Source organism: Neovison vison, chromosome 7 (genome assembly GCF_020171115.1).
Source record: "Neovison vison isolate M4711 chromosome 7, ASM_NN_V1, whole genome shotgun sequence".
Lineage (NCBI taxonomy): Eukaryota > Metazoa > Chordata > Mammalia > Carnivora > Mustelidae > Neogale > Neogale vison.
Genome location: NC_058097.1, coordinates 2,479,078 through 2,502,993, shown reverse-complemented (window position 1 = coordinate 2,502,993; position 23,916 = coordinate 2,479,078). Strand labels below are relative to the sequence as shown.

The 23,916-nt window shown below is 56.8% G+C and overlaps 2 protein-coding genes across 2 annotated transcripts; both read left to right on the top strand.

Annotated features, from left to right (window-relative positions):
* The first annotated feature begins 11,033 nt into the window (after nt 1–11,033).
* FOXC2 (forkhead box C2) lies at nt 11,034–13,434 on the top strand. Its single transcript, XM_044260368.1, has one exon. It carries the CDS (start codon nt 11,082–11,084, stop codon nt 12,585–12,587), a length of 1,506 nt encoding a protein of 501 aa, XP_044116303.1. The 5' UTR covers nt 11,034–11,081; the 3' UTR covers nt 12,588–13,434.
* Nucleotides 13,435–21,978: 8,544 nt separating this feature from the next.
* Nucleotides 21,979–23,038, top strand: FOXL1 (forkhead box L1). The gene has a single exon (XM_044260367.1). It carries the CDS (start codon nt 21,979–21,981, stop codon nt 23,014–23,016), a length of 1,038 nt encoding a protein of 345 aa, XP_044116302.1. The 3' UTR covers nt 23,017–23,038.
* The last annotated feature ends 878 nt before the right edge of the window (nt 23,039–23,916 follow it).

Genomic DNA, 23,916 nt, shown 5'->3' with positions numbered 1-23,916 from the left:
CCACCCACCCACTGGGGACAAACTTCCTCACTGGCAACGTCAGAAAGCAGGTGGCACCGCCCAGGACATTCCCTTGGGCCCCTCATTCCCTGTTGCCTGATTAGAAGCACCCCCAGAGCTCAGGCACTTAAAAGAATAAGTGGTTTTGAAAGACAGACACCTAAAGAAAAAATTAGTTGCCTCTCCTGAATAGAAAGATGTTCTAGAACGTTGACCCAAATGTTTCAAACTCAATCCTATATGTACATTTGCACTTGGGTCACTTGAGAGGTTTTTTGGCGTTTTTAAAAAAGATTTTATTTTTGTTTATTTGACAGAGAGAGAGATCACAAGTAGGCAGAGAGGCAGGCAGAGAAAGGGGTGGGTGGAGCAGGCTCCCCGTTGAGCAGACAGCCTGATACGGGGCTCAATCCCAGAACACTGAGCTGAGCTGAAGGCAGAGGCTTAACCCAATGAGCCACCCAGGTGCCCCACTTGAGAGTTTTTTAAGAGTCTCAGTAGAGCCATTTTCTGGTTGCAGCACAGTTGAGCCAAAGGCACAGAGAGGTTCCCATAGACCGTCACTACCTGCCCTGCCTGGCACAGCCTCCCCAGGAACAGCATCCCCCCCCCCAGCAAAATAGTGCATTTGCCACCATCACCTCTGACGCATCATTATCACCATGGACAGACTTCTGTGTCCACCCCCCACCCATCTCATGTTGAAGCCTAATGCCCAACGTGGTGGCTTTAGTGGGTAGAGTCTCTGGAGATGACAGGTCCTGAGGGCAGAGCCTCCTTAGTGCGGTTCGTGCCCCTCTAGAGGGGACTCCAACGAGCTCCCTCACCCTGCCCCTTCCACCACGGGCATCCATGGACCAGGACGCGGGCTCTCACCGGACACAGAATCTGCCGCCACCTTGCCAGCCTCCAGAACTGTGAGAAAGAAATGTCTGTTTAAGCTGCCCGGTCCACGGTATCTTGTCACAGCAGCCCGACCTGACTGAGGACACCAAAGTGGACACCCGACGTCCACAGATCACAGTAGGGGTCGCTCTCGCTGGAGGACATTCCGTGGATTTGGACAAACGTATAATGACGTGTGGCCGTCATGACTGTACCAGAGAATGGTCGCACCGCGGTAAACATGCCCGCTTCGCCCACTCCTCCCCGTCCCTCGAGCCCCTGGCAGCCGCTCATTCTCCTGTCTCTATACCGTGTCTTTCACAGGATGTCACAGAGCTGAAGTCACACGGGACGGAGCCTTTCTGATCATCTTATTTCACTTAGTGATAAGCCTTTAAGCTTCTTCCCTATCTTCTCATGGCTTGGTAGCTCTTTTCTTTTTAGTGCTGGTAACAGTCCATTGTCTGCATGGGCCACAGTTTATCCGCCACCTACTGAAGGACACTTTGGTGGCCCTGGGGATCTGGCGATGATGATCACGTTGCTGGGACACCATGTTTACGTCCACTTGAGGGTTTTAGAGCTTGTCACAGCACTGCCTTGTGAGTTCTCACAACCCCTTTGAGCCCGGCGAGAAGGAGCACATGGTGAAAAAGGCAAGAGCATGAAGAGTTGGACCGTGGATCTCCAAGCTGTGTGACGTTGGGTAATTAACCCCACCTCTCGGGGCTTCTGTTTCCTTTCCTGTACAATGCAAGGAAGTGATTCCTGCATCGGCATCGGCGAGAGGGCCGAGCGGGCTGGTCCACGGGGAGTCTGAGCACACCCAGCCCGCAGCAAGCACGCGGTCATCGTCCCAGAACCATCCTGTTGGACAGACAAGAGGAGGTGTTGAGAGGGGAGATGCACCCGAGGTGCTGGGGTGCTGACAGCCAGGCCTCTCCCTGCATGAGCTTCAGAAACGCCAGTGTTTCCAGCCCTTAAACGTCACAGGTGCAGACTTAACATGTAAAATGCCCCCTCTGCTTTCTGCTCCCAGACGCCCCCTGCATCATATGTGCGCGCGCGCGCACACACACACACACACACACGTCCTAAAGTGCTAAAGAAAACAACACCCAAATAATGTTACTAACAGCAAAGACTGGTTTCTGCAGAGCTAGACGCGTGCCTCCTCCCTTCAGACGTCGCTCTGTCATCGGCTCTGCCCCTGAGTCGTGTGCCTTCGCCCATCCTGGATCAGGGGAGGCCATCCGTCAGCCCCCGGCGTTTCACTGGAGACTGGACTGGGGCGAGACGAATATGCCGGAATGTCGCCGTGACGGCTCCGCGCGCTGTTTCTGGCGCCACCACCCAGGGCAAAGGTGCGTCCCCATGCTTCAGATGGCAACGGGCTCCTGTCTCCCAGTTCTTTTTTTTTTTTTTTTTAAGATTTTATTGAGAGAGAGAGAACATGAGCCAGGGGAGGGGTAGAGGGAGGAAGGAGAAGCAGACTTTCTGCTGAGCAGGGAACCCACAGGGCTCAATCCTGGGACCCGGAAACCATGACCTGAGCCGAAGGCAGATGCTTCACCGACTGAGCCACCCGGGCGCCCCATCTTCTCTCCCAACTCTGTCCACTCCCAGGCACTGCCCCCCTCCCCACTCTCTCCCCGCCTTTCTACCCCCATCCTTCTCCCACCCCCCTCTTCTTCTTCCTCCTTCCTTCCCCCTCCTCCATCTTCTTCGGCCCTCCTCCCCCTCCTCCTCTGCTTGCCCTCCGCCCACCCGCATTCCACCCCCCCCATACCTTCCAGTTGTGACCTCCTGGTCCCCATGGCCTCCCACCTAGCCGAGCACACACTTCTCAGCCTGCTCTCCAGGCCTTTCGAGGCCACCGGCTCAAACTCTCAGCCTCCTCTCTCAGCCAGATTTTGTCTCTATCAGCTTGACTTTGCCCTTCTTCTTTCTCCTGCTTTTGTTGGTGTTTTTCCCATTCCAGAAATGCCCTCCTGGACCCCAAACTGGCGTGGTGGCTAGCAGGAGGGAAGGGTGGGGCGCCAAGAAATTCCTCTAACAAAGTGGGGATGGGCTTGAAGAGGTATTAGTTCCAGGCACGAGGAGGACCTGCCCTGGGTCGAAACAGACCTCCTCTGGCAGCTGGAGAGGCGGAGAGAGGGCGGAGTGGTGCCCGCACAGAGCTCTGGCTTCCTCGGGTGAACCCAAATGCCAATTTAAAATACACACAGTGTGCCACCGTTATGCAACCGCGGCAACCGGGTGCATTCCGGTCCTTTTAAAATGTCCTCTGCACACAGGAGACCAACCGGTTTCTTCTTAGTAAACATACGAGCATCTTTAAACCCAGAGCAGGCGGGCAGAGGATCACAGTTCTCCTCACCAAGCGGAAACAGCAGCTAAGCTTTTTTTCTGAGATCTGGGGGTAGCGGCCAAAGGAGCAGTGGGAGGGGCTCGTGGTCTCTGTAAATGGGGGGCAGAGTGGCGAGAAGGTGCTCTTTTGGTTTTAAAGTCTTTTTTGCTATTAGGATTTATAGCCATGTAGTGTATGACGCCCACTCTTTAAAAACATCTGTATAATTTCTTTCGTATTTTGGGCTGCCAGCAATCCATTGACATCTCTCCTATCTGTCGCAGAGCCAAGGAAAGACCTTCTGTTATTTTCCCTTGAACTGAGAACTTGAAAGATACCTGGTTATTTGGAGCTGCATCTAATACTTAATAGATGTAAAATTGTTTAATAAGTCTGTATGTGTCTTGCCAGAATAGAAGTTTCAGCCTGTGAGCCCTTCCAGGACAACCCTGGAGCATCTGACCATGCTTCCCCATTCCCTGGGCAGCCTCTGCCTAAAATAAGTACAAGTAAATGTCTGAATTGAATCCTGGGTTTCAACCACTGAGTGGGGGAAATAGGCCTGTGGTTATGGCAGGAAGGAGACGGTGTTTCTGAAGCCCCAGGTGACTGGGAGCTGGGAGCTATGAGTCTGGGCTGAGCAGAGCAGTGGGGTGTGGCACGCAGTGGCTAAATGAGGCGGACCAGGTCCTGCCTGCTTTCCTGCTGCTTCTAACCTGGAATTGAGTGTGTGTGGGGGGGGGTGGGAGGTGGCAAGGCAGACCACAGACTAATAGGATCATCTCAGAGAGGGTGATAGTGAATCAGGGTGGGATGAAGGATGGCAGGAAGCAGATGGGAGGTGAGGTCTCGGAGGAGTGTCAAGGCAGCACGGAACTGAGGACCAGGGACCCAGGCAAAAGGAACAGCACATGCAAGGGCCCTGTGGAGGGTCCGGGTTGGTCTGGCACTGGAAGCCCCCAGTGTGGACACTCAGGTGCGAAGGCGGGGGTCCAGCTGGGGAACGCTCTCTGCTTTCATGGGATTCCTAAGGGTGATGAGCATCCAGGGCCCACCATGGTCTGAGTCCTTTGGGAAAGCTGCTCTGGACTCCTGACTCCATTCAGTCCTTTCGAGGTCCCCATGGGGTCTCCCAAAGGTTATTGCCACCATGAGACCATGTCGTCAGAGGCACCACTCAAAGCTGCCCCTGGACTGTGATTCCAGGTCTGGCTTATTCCCTGGGGCTCAGAACACCCATCCCACACTTCCTCTCCTCGCTCTCTCCCTGCCCTTGTCCACACAATCAGGGCCCTGTCTGTACCTCCCAGGGAATAGCCCGCTTTTCACGGGCTCCGATAATGAGTCTATTTACCCCACAGGGTTAATGACAGGGTTTCCAGTCGGTGATAGAGAAAGCTAAAATTTCAGAGACATTGAGTCATGTGTGTTCAGAAGTCACGCCTACGTGCATACACTATTCACTGTGGATATATAGTTATAAAAGTACATATCTATATGTTTCCATTTAGACTATTTTTATACATATATAGAAGTTTCTATTTTAACTTTTTAAGTGTCCTCTAATTTCCAAGGTCCTGACCCGAATTCCAAAGTGACGGGTTAAGAGACCCAGTTCAATCATGTGGCAGCTGCAAGACGCGAGTAGGATATTTAAGGTCTCCAGGCAGGGCTTAAACCCCACCTGTAAAGTGGTGATATGAAGCGCACCCACCCCAAGAGAGGATTAAGAGAACTGTTACGGGGGGCGCCTGCGGGACTTAACGACTGTTAAGCATCTGCCTTCTGCTCAGATCATGGTCCTGGGGTCCTGGAATCAAGCCCCACATCGGGCTCCCTGCTCCACGGGGAGTCTGCTTCTCCCTCTCTCACTCCCCCCTGCCTGTGTTCCCTCTCTGGCTGTGTGTGTCTCTCTCTCTCTCTCTCTCTCTGTTAAATAAATAAATAAACATTAAAAAATTAAATCTTAAAAGAGAGGTGTCACGGCAGATTCTCCAGCACAGCACACAGTGTGCGCACCTTCTACTTTCTCTTACACACCAGGGAAAAAAATCTTGGAAAGATCATACATTCGGTTCCACAAAGATTTTTGTGCACCTATCACGTGTCAAGGTAGCCCAGAAGGCACTGGGACTGCAGACAGAAATGAGGCAGACCCGACCTGCCTAGGAAGGCAGGGCGTGGGTGAGCGGGGGCTGAGTCGCAAATGTTAGCGCGCCCATGTGCCTGGGCTCAGAGCAGACGGGGCATCCTGTCCCCTGGGCATGTTGGGGCCACGTGACAGGCGTTGGCCATTGAGTGTTGAAGGGCGGTGATAGACAGCACTGGAAGGCGGGACCACTTAATTCCCAGGACAGGGTCTCCCTCTCTGGCCCCTGCCAACATGGCAGGAGAGGTGGCCTTCCAACACTTGGGCTCCTGAGTGACTTGGAGGAGAGAAGCCCCGCCCAGCTGGGACTGCTCAGCAGGAAGCCGCGGACACTTGGGGTGTTTCTGGCTGCAGCTTACACCCCCCTCAACTGAGCAAGCCAATCACTTCCACAGCCATCCGGCTGAAGGCAGCTCATTGACTCTCTTTAAGAAGAAACATGTACACTTGAACATTCTGTTTGGAAAACATCTACACCAGTCGACTGGATTTCTTGCGTCTTTGTACTAATTATGGCAATGCTTCACTTATAAGACAGAAAAGCTCCTTAGAGAATCAGCTTTTTTTTTTTAAACTTAAACAACCACAAGTTAATATGATAAAGCACATGACTGTTGATTATTTTTCAGAAACGTCCACAACACAAGGAGAAGGGACGCCAGGGCCAAGTTGGCCCCTATGTGAGGTCTTGCAAGTCGTTCTGTGGAAGGGTGTTTGCTTTGTGTCATATCCCTTTTTTAATTTTCAGAGTAATGGAGGTGTTCTTCTCTCATCTTTTTTTAAGTTTGAAAAATTTCAAGGGACGCCTGGGGGGCTCAATGGGTTAAGCATCTGCCTTCTGCTCAGGTCATGATCCTGGGTTCCTGGGATAGAGTCCCACATGGGGCTCCTTGCTCGGCCAGGAGTCTGCTTCTCCCTCTGCCTGCCACTACCCCTGCTTGTGCCCTCTCTCTCTCTCAGACAAATAAAGAAAATCTTTAAAATAAAAAAATAAAGTCTTTTTAAAGAACTTCGGTTTTACAGGAAAGTTGCAAGAACTGCACACAGCGAGTGCCCACACCCCTCAGGCTCAGCGGCTGTTCCCATTTGACGGTTCAGGCGTGTCACTCCATCTCCCCCCCCCCACCCCCACCCCCCGCAGTGGAATCTTTCTAGAAGTTGCAGGGAGGATGATACCAGCCCTCAACACGGTGACGTGTACCTTCCAGAAACAAGGACAGACGTGTTCTTGCTTGACCACATCGAGTGACTGCACTCAGGAATTTTAACCCCGATACAAGATTATTATCTAATATGCACTCCAGATTCAAGTGTTCCCAGGTACTCTCAAAACTGTCTTTTATTCGCCTTTGAATTTCCCCCACTCCGGTCAAGCACTGCATTTAGTTATCACGTTCCTTTCAAGCCAGGACAGTCCTGTCCCCTGTTACTATGTCATTCATGGCACTGCCATCTGTGAATAGCACCGAATGGCCTTTATCTCCTGGGAAGGCCATGCTTGGGGCTGGGGGTGGGGGCTCAGATAGTTTTCATCAGGGACACGCCTGTCGTCCTGGAACAAGATCATTGCTAGGAGCCGGGTTGCGATGGATTTTTACATAGCAGAACTGATTCTGTTCATCCCAGAGGTTCGTCACAGCCCCTGTAGATTCTGGAAGACGGGGGACTGCCCTTATCCCTGGTTCCTTTCCCTGAAACCCAAGGCATCTCCGGAGCCCGAGCCCAGAGGGAGATGTTGAAAGGCCTCTGGGACAAATGTCTGGAAAGCAGTGAGAGAAGACACACTCTCCCCTTTGGCTTGTGGCCTCTTTGAGTTCTCTGTTGTGCCTCAGAAGCAGAAGGGGCTTGCAGGCATGTTTGAAACTCCCCCTCTCGTTCAAGCCAATGCCGGACTCACACATCCAGTGCAAACGCTTTTCTGATGAATCCCTCCAAACCCAAGTCACACCTTGGGCAGAAGGACGGTGGGCACGGGAAGACACAGAGGGACAAGAAATCCCCGGCGTGGGGGTGGGGTGGGAGCGCCTAGACTTCTAGCCTCCTAAGAGGCACAGATTATATTTGCTCAGATTTCATTTATTTTCTTTGCTCAGAACCTCTGCGAATCTCCCCAGAGAGGATTTCTTGCTGCAGAGAAGTCTCAAAGACATTTCTGTTTTCCAGCCGACCCTGTTCTTGACACATTGCATCGCTCTGGAAAGCGTTTTGCTCCTCCTTCACCGACGCGCGGCACGCAGTCCTGGCGCAGCGCTTTCCCAGGGCCTTCCCCGCGCGGTGCAATGCCGGAGCGCGTCCGTGCGGTGTCAGCACCTGCCTTGCCACCAGCGCCGCCCGATTCCTTTTTTTCTGCCTTTTGAGCAGTTCCCCGGTTGGCCTTCAGATGGCGCCAAAACCACAGGCCCGCGCGAGCCGCGTCCAGGTGCGGGAGCCGGCGGCGCGGAGGCGGGAGGCCTCCGGGTGCGCGTGCTGGGTAGGGGGCAAAGGGGAGGAGGTGACGGGCGGGGGGACTCTTGAGTTTCTCCCGCCTTCATCACCGCTCCTGATTCCTGCGACACGCAGCACCCTCCGGGGCCCGATTCCGCTCTCGGCTCCGCGACCGCAAGCTCGGGAGGGGACGCAACCGTCCATGAACCAAAAGCCACCCCCCACTCAACCCCCGGAGACCCGCCGCAGGTTCCAGGAAAGGTCGGCAGCGCAGGTGTCCGCCAAGCGCAGGTGTGCGGAAGGTGCTGCTGTACCGGCCCGTGCAAACGTCTCTCCCGGGGTCCTACAGAGACGAGACCAAACCCAGGGCCGGGGGCGGAGGGAAATGTCTCTCTCACCTTTTCTGTCTAGATGATGGGATTTCTTTCCTCCCAACCCCAACTTTTTTTGGGGAGGCGCAATAATTTTGGCGACTCCACCTAGTGCTTTGCAGATGACGTTATGTTAAACCCGGACACCCCTGTAAATGCAAACTCAGATGGAAGCTGTCCTTTTGGAATTTGTTTTCCACGGTCCTCGGTGTTTCTGGGTTTTACCCTGTGCTGTGATACATTTTTTTAAAGCACCTCATAAAAGCAGAGTGAATAATATTTCTACAGGAAGCCTACAGACCGAGGACTATTTCTCGATCAAGAGTTTGCATTTCCAGTGAAACAGTAAGAACTCGAGGTGCCTGCCACACACTCCACGAGGAAGGCATTAAAAAAATAAAAGATGGATCTGAACATACTAAAAAATAATAAAGGCTTAGTGGCGCGGAGGAACTCTCAGACCCTTCACCTGGGAGCTGAGGACTGGGAAGCTTGATTCTATTTCGTTGCAAAAAAAAAAATCAAGTTAAAGAAAGACTCACAGCACCCATTTAAAAAAAATTGTTTCAGAAGTAGAATACTGAAGGGGAACCTTCAGTATGAAACCTGGGAGCCTGGTTTGCATTTGCCCTCTGACTGTGAATTTACCGGGAGACAGTACCACTCACACATAACGCACACGCCTGTTTTCTTCTTTTGTTCCTTTCCTGAAAATGAATGAGATGTCTCCAACGCCCTGTCCTCACCTCCCGAAGCTGAGCGCGGGCGGATTGTCTCACACCCTTTTCCTGGGAATCAAGTGAGCGACCGAGGAAGAGGGGCGGTTGGGGCGGGGGGGGGGGGTAAGTACAAGAGTTTCATCACTGGTCTTCCCCACCCAACCGAGGGGCAACTTGCAGAAGGATTCTGACCAGTCTTCAGCCCTTCTTATGAGTGTCCTTCCCCCTCAAGGGGAAGCGGGGAATGGGGAGCCGATTGTTGGAGGTGTTGGAGGAGTACTCAGTCCAAAAATTAACTAACTTCCCGGGGTATCCGGAGGAGAGGGGAGAGCTCTGAAGGGCGAAGGCCTCGAGTCGCTCCAGGGCGATATCCCGACTGAACAAACTCTGGAGGTGTCGTAACCGTGAGCGGTCACTTACCCTCTCCTCCCACGGAGCCCTGGTGCTCAGATCGTCTTATCAAAGGACGACGACAGAAAGTCAGCCGGGAGAGTCCCTAAGGGGGATTTGCCGGGAGCGGGAAGTGGGGACTGCGCCCCGGGGTTGGCGATCCAGCAGACGACGGGACCGGGGGGCAGCCTCCTCGCCCGCAGGCCGCCCAGTGCGGCGCCACGGACGCGCGTCTCCGGGCGCAGCCCCCGCGGAAAGCGGGCTTGGGTTCCTCCTCGCCGGCAGAGGAACCCCGGCTCTGCCTGGGCCGGTGGCTGGCTGCATTGTTCCCGTCTTTGGGGAGCGCGGGAGTCAGCCTGTCTAAGGGAATTTATCTCTGGGAAAAGGGAGAGGCCCTGCAAAACTGGAGAAGGTGGTCTGCGATGGTCTGCGCGGGAGGGGAGTGCGGGGAAATTAGCGGAGCTATTCCACTCTCTTTCCCCAAACCCTACAAAACTGCTCACGGTAACGCGGGCGATTTACCGAATCCACGGCGCACTGGACATTAAATTCTCAAGATACTGCTGTTTCCCTCACTCTGCCTTTCCCCTGTGGAGGCCACGGCCTGCCTGCTCCCCTCCCTCCAGCGGAGGTGAGGGACATTCATTCAGTTTCCATAATTTGCCTCTAAAAGCTTTTGGGTTATTCTTGACGGCCCTGAACCTGGAAACTCTCTGTTGGAAATTAATTTTTTTTTTTTTTTTTTTTTGCTTAAATGATGACAATATCCAGAAGGAGGCCCCTTCCCTACCAACTCAGCACGCCTGCTCAGAATCCATCACACCTGGGCCCCGATATTAGGAAATCTAATTATTCGCCTCATCACTCATTAATAAGAAAAATAGTCCCAGGGTCTTTGCTGCTTACATGGTCTTTGGGGAGATATTAGACTATGTTCATCAATTCGATTTCATATCTCAAACTAACTTTATCTGCAAAGGGGCATGGGGCCTTGGGTTTTTTTTTCCTTCGAGCCTGTGGGCCCATGAACCAAAATGTGATAATAGAATAAATTTTAAGAAGATATCACTCTTTTTAAAAAAATCTTTTCGAGGGAAGCCTGCAGCGCAGGGGAGTCTGGTTCCGAGCCGCGGGGTCTTAGAGCCGACGGATTCCGGCGCTCCTCGCCCCGATTGGCGCCCGCTCCCCGCAGCTGGCGCGCTATTGGTCCGCAGTCCCCGGAGGGGGCGTGGCCGGAGGGAAGTAAAAACTTGCTTTCAGCAAGAAGACTTTTGAAACTTTTCCCAATCCCTAAAAGGGACTTTGCCTCTTTTTCCGGGCTCGGCAGGGCGGCCACTCTGGACCCCGGCTTGCTGACCCTCAGGGCTGCCTCCTCGCTGGGGGGCTAGGAGAGCCGCCGTCCCCCTCCCGGCGCGGACAGAGCGGCCGGCCTCGCTCCGCTGCGCGCGTGGCGTCTCCGCTGCGCCCCGGCCGCCAGCTCGGGCGGCCACCCCCGGCCCCGAGAGCCAGCAGGCGAGCGAGCCGGGGCCAGCGCTGCGCTCGCCGGGCGCGCCCTCCAGGATGCCGATCCGCCCGGTCCGCTGACGACGAGCGTCGCGTCTCCGCGCGCCGGCGGGCGCCCAGGGCCGGCGCCTCCCCCATCTCGCCCCCAAGGCTTCCCGGCGCCCGGGGCTCCCCCCGCCGGCTCCCGGCCTCTCGCCCGCTCGCTCCCTCGCTCTCTCGCGCTCTCGCTCTCGCAGGGCCTTCCTCGCGGTGCGTGCGCGCAGGCGGCGGCGAGCCGTCTCGGACGCAGCATGCAGGCGCGCTACTCGGTGTCCGACCCCAACGCCCTGGGAGTGGTGCCCTACTTGAGCGAGCAAAATTACTACCGGGCGGCGGGCAGCTACGGCGGCATGGCCAGCCCCATGGGCGTCTACTCCGGCCACCCGGAGCAGTACGGCGCGGGCATGGGCCGCTCCTACGCGCCCTACCACCACCACCAGCCCGCGGCGCCCAAGGACCTCGTAAAGCCGCCCTACAGCTACATCGCGCTCATAACCATGGCGATCCAGAACGCGCCCGAGAAGAAGGTCACGCTGAACGGCATCTACCAGTTCATCATGGACCGCTTCCCCTTCTACCGGGAGAACAAGCAGGGCTGGCAGAACAGCATCCGCCACAACCTCTCGCTCAACGAATGCTTCGTCAAGGTGCCCCGCGACGACAAGAAGCCGGGCAAGGGCAGCTACTGGACGCTGGACCCGGACTCCTACAACATGTTCGAGAACGGCAGCTTCCTGCGGCGGCGGCGGCGCTTCAAGAAAAAGGACGTGCCCAAGGAGAAGGAGGAGCGGGCCCACCTCAAGGAGCCGCCCCCGGCGGCGGCCAAGGGCGCCCCGGCCGGGCCCCCTCTAGCGGACGCCCCCAAGGAGGTCGAGAAGAAGGTGGTCATCAAGAGCGAGGCGGCGTCGCCGGCGCTGCCGGTCATCACCAAGGTGGAGACGCTGAGCCCCGAGAGCGCGCTGCAGGGCAGCCCGCGCAGCGCGGCCTCCACGCCCGCCGGCTCCCCCGACGGCTCGCTGCCCGAGCACCACGCCGGCGCGCCCAACGGGCTGCCGGGCTTCAGCGTGGAGAACATCATGACGCTGCGAACGTCGCCGCCCGGCGGCGAGCTGAGCCCCGCGTCCGGGCGCGCGGGCCTGGTGGTGCCGCCGCTGGCGCTGTCCTACGCCGCCGCGCCGCCCGCCGCCTACGGCCAGCCGTGCGCGCAGGGCCTGGAGGCCGGGGGCGCCGGCGGCTACCAGTGCAGCATGCGCGCCATGAGCCTGTACACCGGCGCCGAGCGGCCCGCGCACATGTGCGTCCCGCCCGCGCTGGACGAGGCCCTCTCGGACCACCCGAGCGGCCCCACGTCGCCCCTGAGCGCCCTCAACCTCGCCGCCGGCCAGGAGGGCGCGCTCGCCGCCGCCGGCCACCACCACCAGCATCACGGCCACCACCACCCGCAGGCGCCGCCGCCCCCGCCGGCTCCCCAGCCCCAGCCGGCGCCGCAGCCCGGGGCCGCTGCGGCCCAGGCGGCCTCCTGGTATCTCAACCACAGCGGGGACCTGAACCACCTCCCGGGCCACACGTTCGCGGCCCAGCAGCAGACTTTCCCCAACGTCCGGGAGATGTTCAGTTCCCACCGGCTGGGGATGGAGAACTCGACCCTCGGGGAACCGCAGGTGAGCACCAACGCGAGCTGTCAGCTGCCCTACAGATCCACGCCGTCTCTCTACCGCCACGCCGCCCCCTATTCCTATGACTGCACCAAGTACTGACCCGCCTGGCCCGCTCCGGCTTCGCCTCCCACACCCCGACCTCTCAGGACAGTTCAGGCCGCAGAGAACCAAAACATGCCCACCAGCCTTGTCTCAGACCCGGGAGCCCAGGGAGCGCGCGCCGGCCTCAGCCCTCTGCGAAGCTGCAGGTAACTTTAATTCGCGGCCCCGTTTGCGAGATCCTAAGAGGCCCCGGTAAAGGGACGCAGTCCAGCGAAATGAATATTGATTTTAAACACCCTCCCCTACCAGGATGGTTGTGCTCGCTGCTCCAGCTGGGGTTTCAAAAATTAAGTTACGGACCAAATCCCATAGCGACCCAGTAATGACTCTCTGTAGAGGCCCCCATAACTCTATGGGGGCCTCTATAGACTCCGTTTGTGCTGTGTGTAATTTTAAATTTCTCTAACCGTGCTGTACAAATGTGTGGATTTGTAATCAGGCTATTTTGTTGTTGTTCAGAGCCATTAATATAATATTTAAAGTTGAGTTCACTGGATGATTTTTTTCACCTTGCCCAACCATTTCTAATTGCCAAAATGAAAATTCAAGAAACCTACGTGGGGTTTTTAATCCCTGCACACTTATGAGATATCATTCTATTCCCGGTGGTAGGTCTTTTGCAAAACAAGGAAATAATTTATTTTTTTGTTGTTGGCGGATAAAGAAGTCAAGTATCTGATACTTTTTATTTACAAAGTGTGATGGCTTTGTGTAGTAGATTCCTCCCTGAGCGTTCCTAAAAGAAAAAAAAAACTTTAAAAATTTAACTTTACCTGTGTTTGTCTTATGTGGTCTTAATTGTTGTACTTACCTTAAAATAAACCCGTATTGTTTCTCTGCCCAAAGTCCGGACAATGTGTTTGTGCTCTTGCATTTAAAAACAAACAAACAAAAAACCCCAACAAGGTGCGTTTTTTTGCAAATCCACCTGTTTTCATTATTTTTGTTATGCAGGTGGGCAAACTGATAGACGGATGTGAGGAGGGTCACGGAGGAATGGGGGCACTCCCCTATTATCTCGTTAGTGACTAGTGACGGAAAAGACTTTCGATTAATGTAGATCCCACCCTGGCCTAGGCAGTCAAGAAACAGCCCCCGCTGGATGTGGCCGCCTCAAGGACTGGGCGCAGTCGCCGCGTTTGCTGTAAATGCTTTGTGTTAAATGCAGCAAAACACGCCAATTGTCAAAACAAACTGTGCCATTGCACCTCCACATCCAGCCGTCCCCAACTGAGGAGGCCAGGGAGGGCAAAGATAAGCGTGTTCCATTAGCAAACTGCTGCAAACCAGGGGGAGGGAGTCCTGCTTTCCCTCCATTTCCTAAAATGCGGACTTCCTTCCCCACTGGAATGGTTTTCCAGAAAAGGATTTGACGTGGGCAGGAGAAGGTCCAGAGGGGACTGATTCTGGAGCACGAAATGACCATTCCCGCCAGTGGCTAGATCAGAGCTGGCTTTTGGACCTCTTCACTTCTTGATTTGATTTTTGTCATTCCTTACCCTGTTGCAGTGAAAACTTGTAAAGCCTTCAGGAATAATTGACGATGCTTCTGGAGTTCTAAATTTATCAACTCTCAGGACTTTAAGGAATAGGGAGATCATTTGCCCTTCCAATTTTGGTATCTTGTCTTTTAAAGTTTTTAATAACAATGAAACTGTTGTGAGATATGGCGAGGGCAGGGGAATGCCTTTATTTGTTTCGCGGCCCAAACGCACAACTCCCCTGCTGGTCTCTCCCTGTGAATTTTGAGGCCAGAGCTCCAAACTGGGAGTGGGTTTCCCACCCGAGGAGGGGAGCTGTACTTTGAAACGGCTGCAGTTCCCTGTGAATTTAACATTTCATGCGATGATGACTTTTCCAAAAACTGATTTTCCTCCATACAGTGGCGCTGAACATAACCTGGGTTTGTGTTGTTGTTTTAATCATGGCACATTGTCTCTAAGTCTCACTGAAATAGAACTGGGGGAACGTGTGAGCAAAATAAATTTCCCCATATGTGCAACACAGATTTTTTTCGATCTGTGGCCCCAGAGGTGGCGGCAGGTAAGACGTACAAGCAGCATTGTATTCCTTTCCCTAGCGCTCAGGTTCGGAGAGCTCCAGTGCTTGCTGCTTGACCTCCAGCAGGCCCCCAGGCCCCCTTGCTTTGGTTGAGTGAGCTGGACCAGCCAGCTTGGAAAGAGAGGGAGACCGCGTCTCCTCTCCCGGCCGCAGAAAAGGCCAGCCCTCCTTGTAGAGTACCCAGCTTGGTACTCTGGTCCCATTTTGCTCGCGTTCTCCAGATGATGTTTGCCGCTGGCTTTCTCCTTCCCCAGATTTTTCCTAAGCGTCTGCCCTGTAAGCTTGCCCTCATCTCAAGATTTGGAATGCAGACGAGGTCTGAGAGTCACACGAGAAATAAAGGAGAGAGAAATGGGAAAGAATTGGGTGAGAACCGGGTTGTCCCCGAAGCCACACTGAGATCTTTTATCTTTGGGGAGGCCTCTGAAAGAAATCCCTGTGAGCCTGCCGATCACCCAAGTGAGTAGCTCCAGAAGGGTCCCCACGGCCCACAGAGGCCATGGTTGGGGTGGGGGTGGGGTCCTTCCATTTCTCTAGAACCGTGGTCTGCTGGAGGGATTGCGTTTGGGGCTTTATCCAGGCCTCTGGACACAGCACAGGGGAGGGGTACGTAAGGCCTGGGCATGCTGGGACGCCCTGGCCCTGAAAGCTTCCTGCATCTGAGGCCCCAGGGGCCAGAGTAGGTGCCGGTAAACTCGCTCTGCCAGAGGCCTGCCCGGTGCGCTGGGCACCGCGCTCAGAGCCCACTGGGCTCAGCATCCCCACAGTCATTCCAACCTCCGGCCTAGGAACTGAGCGGCCTCCGGGCGCCCCTTGCTCCCTTGCGGGGAGGGGGCACCCAGCAGCGTGAAACTGAGCAGTGCAGAACGGAACGGAACGGAGGAGATCCACCGCTGCCTTGCCGGTCCCCGGGGCTCCTGCGTGTCTGCTGCTGCCTGACGCGGAAAGACCTCGCGGGGGCACAGGCTGTCCTTGCTCCGCTTATCCGCCGGCCTCCCCTCTCTTGGGCTGCTCAGTCCTCCGGAGGCCTAGGGCCTATCAGGAAAAGGGGAAAAGAGATCGGAAGTGGAAGGGCCAGAATGCTGGTGTCAGGCTGCCAGGACTCTCCACCGCGCTGCTCTGCCTCTGCATGAAGGTGGGGTGACCACGTCCCTTCCTGCCCCAGTAACATGGAACTAGATAGGCAGGTCTCAAAGATACTGCAGATAAAATGCAACCAACCCCAACACCGGGCAGAGACCACTGCCCATAGAGTTAACCCTGCTGGCCCTGTGGGCCTTGGCCGTGTCCCTGTTTGGACAGACGTGGGCTGCTGGGAAAGCCTCCACAGCCTCTGAGAATCCCACACATTCCCAGCCCCACAGAGGCTGCTTCTTGTAAGGATCCAAGACATGCCCCAAGCTCACAGCTTTCCTGGGGAGGGACTGTCGTGTGTGGCCCAGTCTCTCTCCCCAGGCCGGACCTGCGTCTGTAGCCAGGTGGCCTTCCCCTCACCCTACCCCACCCCAGGGTCCAATAGCCTGTCCCCACCCACACCAAATCAGTGGAGACCTGTGTCCTCTAACTGCTGGAGCATTAGCTGGGAAATGGAAGCCCAGGTGATGCTGTGTGAACGAGCCACTTCCCTCCCTGGTCTCAGTCTTCTCATCTCTAAAATGACCAGGTGCGTGTAAGGGCGTGTGGGGCGGCCCAGTCCTTCCCTTCTCTGCACAGCGGGCTTCCACGACGGGCCCTCACTTATCGCCGCTCCCCTACCTTGCTGGCAAGAAACGAAGATCCACAGTGGGAGGAAGGAGCAAATGTGGGGCCCCGGGAACTTTGGTGCTTGGCTCATAAATGTTTTGGGGTCCATCTCCTCTTACCCCAAGACTGCCTGGGGTTGCTGTTGGGCCTGGGAGAGGCTTGTGAGCTGCATTCAACGCAGAGAGGGCAGCGTTCCCAGATCCTCCAGTGAGAATGAGCCCTGGTGCCCGCTTGCCTTGTCCGTCACTCCTCACCCCCACCCCGAATCCAAAACACGCACAGGGTGTTGGCCAAGCCTGGTGTGATTGGAATTCATTGATAACCATGAACCCGAGGTGGGCGGAGACAGCCAACCAAGTAGAGACCCATTAATTAATGGGCAGAACCAAGTTTCTCCAGAATGTGCTGGGGTCTCGGAACCTGGGCCTCGTGCCTCAGGGCGTGGGTGCCTGCGTCGTCCCCGAGGGGACACTGCTGCCCCTCGGGGTGTGGTGGACACAGAGAGAGACCTGAGGTTCTAGACCTTCAGTGCAGCCAGGCCAGGGGTGGCTGGGGGGCTGGACTCTAGGTGAGCAGGACCCACAGGGCCGGTGCCGGCAGAAAGGGCCTTTTGGCACCACATACTCGAAATGCTTTCCCAAACCCTGAGAAGCATTCCCTGCCCGCCTCCCTTTTGCATGGCCTCGGCTCGCCAAGGCGTTTGAAATGTTTGCTTTCTGACACAGGCATGAAGGGAAGGGGGTGGGTGGTTTCAGGGAGTCTGCAGGGAGGACGGCCACTCGGCCCGACTGGATGCCACGGCCTTGATTTGCGCCAACCCCCTCCGGGCTAGGGCGACTTTCCTGCTTCACGGCACACGCGGGAGGACGCAGCCCCTGTAGAGTGCCGTTCTCGAGTGTGTGGCTCTGCCAGCGGCAGGCTGCGTGCGTGTGCGTGTGTGTGCGTGTGCAAAGCCGCTGTGAAGGGTTGGGGGTGAGCTGGCAGATGGACTAGCTCCCTGGCTGCACGGGTCCCTTAAAGAAGATGGGGTTGGGGAGCACAGGGAGGGCCGCCCCCGCCTGGGGGACAGCTTTGCGTGCAGTCCATGAGCCCACCCAGGCTGGAGGTCACGGAGGCCAGAGAGGCCCGTCTGACCCCTGGCTCGGTGGCCCTGGGCCCTGGGTCTTACCTTTCCCAACGGCCCCCGTGGGGCTCCCTCTCTGCCCGCGTGTTGTTTTTACAGGCCGCCCCTTCCGCACCGAGTCCTCACGTGCCAGCCCAGGGCCTCCTCCCAGGGAGGAGGACCCCGACAGGGGTTCGCAGGACCTCGGCTGTGCTCCCTCAAGCTCTCTGGGCCCATTTCTCAACTGAGAAGTGATAGGATCATCAAATAGGCTTATTGCTGAGGATGTATGAACCCAACCACGTCAGGACAGTCCTTGGGTAGTGCCCAGGCCGCTGGGAGGACTCCCCGTGAGCTGTCGGGATTCACCCCGACCCCAGGAGAGCCCTGATTCTTTGTTCCCCGGTGAGTGTGTGTCAGGCTGCTGCCAGCTATGCCTGAACCGCCCCTGTTTTAGACCCTTTAAATCACTGCTGGGAACAAGACGAGCTCTAAGGAAATCAGTAATTTGGAAAATCCTGCCCTGCTCTCTGGGCTTCGGCAGAGCGGCTGAGTGTCACATCCGTGGCTCACTTGGCCCAAGAGAAGCAGCAGGAGACCGTGCTCCAGACGGTGCTCCAGAAACACTTCTCGGAGCCTCTGCCGGCACCTGAGGACGTCCGAACTCAGAGAATCCACCTTCGCAGGAAACCCTGTGGGTTCCAACACCCCGTTCAGCTCCTTACGGCCTCCACTGTCTGGGGTGTTTGCTCTGCCCGTTCCAAATCTCATCTGTAAAATGGGCGAATCCATCACCCCTGTCTCTCATCGATGCTGTGAGGGCCCTTGGTACGCACACACAGTAATCCTATTATCATAGGATCGTCCTCTTATCTTTGCAACCTTTCTTCCGGTTAACTTCCTGGCCTTGGTGTCCTGGTCTGCAGAATGGGAATGACGAAGCCTCCTGCTTCTTAGAGCCAAGAGGAGGAGTGACTTAATCCAAGAGATGTTTTAGGAGGGCGCCAGCACATAGTAGCGATCAAGACATCTTAGTCATTCGGACAGTCCTGGTCATCACCATCTCCAGCGTCACTTTAGGGTGTCAGTAGGGTGACCTGGCCGAGGTCCCACCCTCTCCTCACACCTACTGCAAGCATGGGCGATCGTTCATTCGTGTGTGTATACACCTTGTCGACTGTCTTTGCTCCGAGAGGAGCGAGCCAATATTCGGGAGATGACCCAGATCACCCTTCACTCGAGTATGTGCTTTTCAGTTGACTGGAGGAGCAGAGGAAGGGGAGATGCCTTGGGGCCAGGGGGTGGGAAAACCTCCCAGTTCTCCCCTCCCCTCAGCCTTTTTTCCTGAGGCCCCTTTGGTCCTGCCTGGGGCCTGGCCTCTGCGCCGTGTGCCCAAGGAACAGGCTTTCTCCCTAGGGGCTGCGACCTGTACCCCCCGCCCTCATCCCACACAGAGCCCAGAGTGGGAACCCCCAAGGTCCTTCCAGGAGCATGGGGCAGGCTGGAAATCTCATGGCTTTGCTGCAGGCTGGGAGATGCCGTGGCACTGACTTCAGAGATGAATGCGTGTGGGGGGACCTGAAGACCCCGAGCCTAGGGAGAAGTTTCAGTGTCCCCATCTGCCTCTCTGGGATACCCAGGCAGCCTGGCCGTCTCCCAGGCTCCTCTGCACCCCACGCCCCTCCCGCCCCAGCCGGCCTCAGACAGGGCCTCAACACACAGAGCTTCCGCACGAGGGCGCATCCGCTCTCGGTCGCCAGAGGCTTGTGCCAGGCGCTCCCCGGAAACATGCCGGCGCGGGGCTCCTTCCCACCGCGGGCTCCTCCTCGGCTCAAGTTACTAACTCCCGGCCTGGGACCGCAGGCTTCGACCCCGCGAGGGAGCCGGGTTAGGGCGCCACGCACTTCTCCTGCTGGGAGGAACCTCCCGGAGACGCCGCAAATCTGCCAACGCGTGGGGCTGGACGCGCCTCTCCAGATCGCCACCCGAAGTGGGCTTTTTTCCTCCTTTCTCCCTGGCCTCTCAGCGCCCCGCCCAGCAGCCGCGCGGTCCCCGCCTGCGTCCCGCCCACGCCCAGACTGGGCGGCGTTTCGGATTCAAGCTCGGCTTTGCCTTGGAGTTTAGAAGCAGCGCTTCGGGCTGCGCGCCTTTCGGGAGAGGCAGGGATGTGCGTGTGGACGTTGGGTGCGGGGCAAGCGCCCGGGAGGGCTCCGGGTGCGGAGGGGTTGGTGCGTAGTGACCCCCATTTGTCTCCTCCTCTGGGTCTGTTGGAGCGAGAGCTGAGGCTGGACATCAAGCTAGACCCAAACTTGAGCTTGCCGGCGGGGGTGGGGGGCGCGCTGGTCTGGAGAGGTTGGGGGACTCCGGGGACGATGGAGCCACGGGTTGCAGACGCTTGGGCCCTGAGGTGTTCCCCCCCCCCCCAGGGTTGAAGGGGGTCCCCGGTGAGATCCAGAGAGGACACTGCCCCGCCCCCTCCTGGCTAGAGGGCCACGGTCCACACCTAGGCCAGAGCCAGGTTGGCCTAAGTTAGAAGTGCAGCTCCCCAGAGGGCGGCCCGGAGGTGTCCCAGCGCCTAGCATGGCGCTCCCTCAAACTTCGCCTGCTCCCAAACCGGCTTTTCGACTCTGATTTGACTTCCTTTTGCGTGTGTCAAACTTACCCACTTCCCTGCTATCTGGAACCCCCAAACATCCGAGTTACTTTATGGAGTCCCCATTGTGGAGTGGGATTCTTCCGGCTTTCCCTTGTCCAGAGGAGACCTGGCCTTCCGCAAGCAGAAGTCGCCTCTCTGTGACACAGGCGGCGGCCGACATGCCCGCCCCTTGCCCCGTAGTGCCTCTCGCTCCTTTCCCCTTTCCCCGCAGAGTAGGGCCACCCGTGGGCCATTCCTACGCCCATCTGTGGCCCTCACCCCTCCCTCCCTCTTCTCTGGCATCCCCACAGGGTTTACTCAATGAAATGCTAATTCAGTTATCCCAAGTGGTTTTTTCTTTTAAAAAATCATCAGCACAGATCATAAACAGGAACCCGTGGTACTGATGCCCCCCACCCCATCCCTACCCCCACCCCCACCCCAGCAATCCCGTGGAACAGAAGACCGCGCCTTCTGAATCGGCATCCTTCAGGGCTTTTGATTCAAAATCTAACTTGGCTGAATGTAAAATGAGACAGGGGTGGGGGTGCTTACACCCCAGGGTGAGTGGGGGGGGCGGGTGCAGAGCAAGAGGGCTTCCCAAATGCTTAATGTAATCACGGGCCAGCTGCGTGCACTTGTAAAGTTGTTATAACCCCCCTCCTTGTTATAAACAGGAAAGCGCAGAATATAAAGCAAGAAACCCGCGTTCACCAATACCGGCTCTCCCGCGACGCTGCCAAATTCCCCTTTTATGGTGTTCCTTGCTTGCAACCTCAGCCCCATCAGAAAGACTGTAGCTTCTCCCCCCTGACCTCTCCAAATGGGTCTATTTTGGAACTACCCTCAACCAAGCCATGGACCAGGTACCCCTGCCCCTCTCCATCTCCCTCCCCAGCACCCTGGGCCTTGGCTTCGGGGAAGCTGGGCTCCTGGAGGTCTCTTCTGGGTCCCCAGCGAGCCCTGGAGGTAGAGGCTGGCCCCCTCCGGAATACCAGAGCCCCCCTGCCCCGTGCCTCCAGCTCCTGCAGGGCATCCCCATGGTTTCTCCAAACCTGCATCCTCTTCTCCCAGACCTCTTAGATAGGCACACCACGCCCCCCCAATATCTAAAAGTTTCCAAAGACCCCCAAGGAGGCATTTTATGAGACCACGGCATCCCCGCATCTATGAAGCCTGAGAGAAGAAAAGATCTTTTGTGGGAGGCTCGGGATAACTGCACTCCCCCAGGCCAGCGGCAAAACTCACCCCTGCGCCCCCCGCCCATCCCCACCTCTCCTTCCTGGCCCGGCAGACCCTGCTCCCAGCGGCCGCGGTCCACATCCTGCCTCACTGACTGTGTGTGCTTACAGCGTCAAGGGGTGGACGTGATATTTCAAACATCAGATCAGTGCGTTTATATATTGGGTGCCCGGAAATTTTTCCAAATAAACACAGCTTGATTCAACTTGGGTGGGCGGACTTATCAACAGACTAATTCTATAAACAAATGAAGGAAGAGCCCCGAAACCGATTGGCTGGTATCAAAAAGACACGTGGAGGAAAAAGCTTGGAGTTTTTCAGCAATGAAATTTTAATTAATGTGGGTGGGCCGAGCACACAACGACTGTTTATCATAGACAATTTATTTTCCAGCGCTAAGTCAACATATAATAGCAAACTTACAACAATTATTTAACATTTTTAAAGCCATGAAGGGACAGAGCACGGAGCGGTCGGGGAGAGCGTCAGAGCCGGAGGCAGACGCACCGCGGGCTCCCCGGGAGGGCCCGCGCGGCGCGGGGCGCCGTCCCTAAGCCGCTGGATCGCCTGCGTCGCGGGGAGCGCAGCGCCGGCTGGGGCTCGCCATGAGCCACCTCTTCGGTCCCCGGCTGCCCGCTCTGGCCGCCTCACCCATGCTGTATCTGTACGGCCCCGAGAGCCCCGGGCTGCCTCTGGCCTTCGCCCCCGCGGCCGCTCTGGCTGCCTCGGGCCGGGCGGAGCCGCCCCAGAAGCCGCCCTACAGCTACATCGCGCTCATAACCATGGCGATCCAGGATGCGCCGGAGCAGAGGGTCACGCTGAACGGCATCTACCAGTTCATCATGGACCGCTTCCCCTTCTACCACGACAACCGGCAGGGCTGGCAGAACAGCATCCGCCACAACCTCTCGCTCAACGACTGCTTCGTCAAGGTGCCCCGCGAGAAGGGGCGGCCGGGCAAGGGCAGCTACTGGACGCTGGACCCTCGTTGCCTGGACATGTTCGAGAACGGCAACTACCGGCGCCGGAAGAGGAAGCCCAAGCCAGGCCCCGGGGCCCCGGAGGCCAAGCGGGCCCGCGCCGAGACACAGGAGCGCGGCTCGGAGGCGCAACCCTGGGCGGGAAGCGGGCCAGGGCGCCGAGGCCCCGCGACCCCACGCCAGGAGGGAGCGCCCGCGCGCCCCTCTCCCCTGCGCGACGGCTCCTCTCCGCCCGCGCCCCTCCACCGGCCTGGGCCCGCGTCCCTGGAGGAGGATGGGGGCGACGCTGTCCAGGGCGCCGCGGCCTTGGCCTTAGGCCAGCCACCTCGCAGGGCAGATGGCCAGGCGTCCCCCCCACACCCTGCTTCCCACGGCTCTCCGAAGAGGTCCGACAAGTCCAAGAGCTTCAGCATAGACAGCATCCTGGCGGGACGGCGGGGTCAGAAGCCGGCTGGAGGGGGAGAGCTCTTGGGGGGCGCCAAGCCGGGGCCCGGCAGCTGTTTGGGTGCCTCACTCGTGGCCCCCTCCTCAAGCCTCCGTCCGCCTTTCAACGCTTCCCTGATGCTCGACCCCCATGTCCAGGGTGGCTTTTACCAGCTCGGGATCCCTTTCCTGTCCTATTTCCCTCTGCAGCTTCCCGACACTGCGCTTCCCTTCCAGTAAGGCCGGCGGTGGCACCGGGTCCTTCCCCAACCCTGGGCTGGGCTTGTGAGTCACCCGGGTCCCATCGCAGGGGAAAGAAGCCACTTATTATAATTTTTTTTTTAAAAAAATGATCTTTTCTTCAGCAACGTGTGGATCCTGGGAAGTGTTATCAACTTTTGCACGCAGGTGGGCACCGTGGCCTGCCTCCTCCGAGGTGAGGCAGACTTTCCCAGAACCCGGAGCACCTTCAGAGATTTAAAAGACTGTGCCTGGCTAGAACTTGGGCTTCTCAGACCCCGTACTGCCAGCGCAGGAGAATTCCTTGACCTTAGGTCAGTCTGAGGTTGTGGTCTTCTGCTACCCAGCACAGGTCCTTCATGCCCAGAGCAGAAGGGCCCAGACAACAGGGAGCAGGACGGAAGGGACAGTGGGGTGCTTTCGGACAGAGTCACAGTCTGACCGTGGCCAGCTCCATTGTCGCTGCGGCTCAGGCCTTGGCTTTGAATCCATGGGGTGGTGGGTGTTCACAGCTGGGTTTGTCCTTGAAGTCTTGTTGTGGGGACACTGGCAGTGACCCGTGTGTTTCAGGTTCTTTGGGAGATCTAGGGCCTGGTGAGGATTTACAACCAATGTCCAGGTGCAACCTAAGAAACCACAGTTTTATTTTAAATAGAGAATTTCTCTCTTTTTTTCTTTCTAGACAGTAAAAGGAATATGCTATATTCTTTGGCTAGACGCTTGACTATAGTACAATTGCCCTGTGAAAATGTCTGTATTAACAACTGCTAGTAAGAAAGCGCACGCTATGAAGAAATTTTGTTGCATTATGACACGATGCTAGTCAGCACCCATGATCTCCTGGACGCGTTGCCGACATTAGCAGGCGTCCTATCTTGTTGTTTTTGTTCTTAAGGGATC

Coding starts and splice junctions, on each gene's coding strand:
- FOXC2 (XM_044260368.1), top strand. CDS start 11,082: ATGCAGGCGCGCTACTCGGTGTCCGACCCCAACGCCCTGGGAGTGGTG.
- FOXL1 (XM_044260367.1), top strand. CDS start 21,979: ATGAGCCACCTCTTCGGTCCCCGGCTGCCCGCTCTGGCCGCCTCACCC.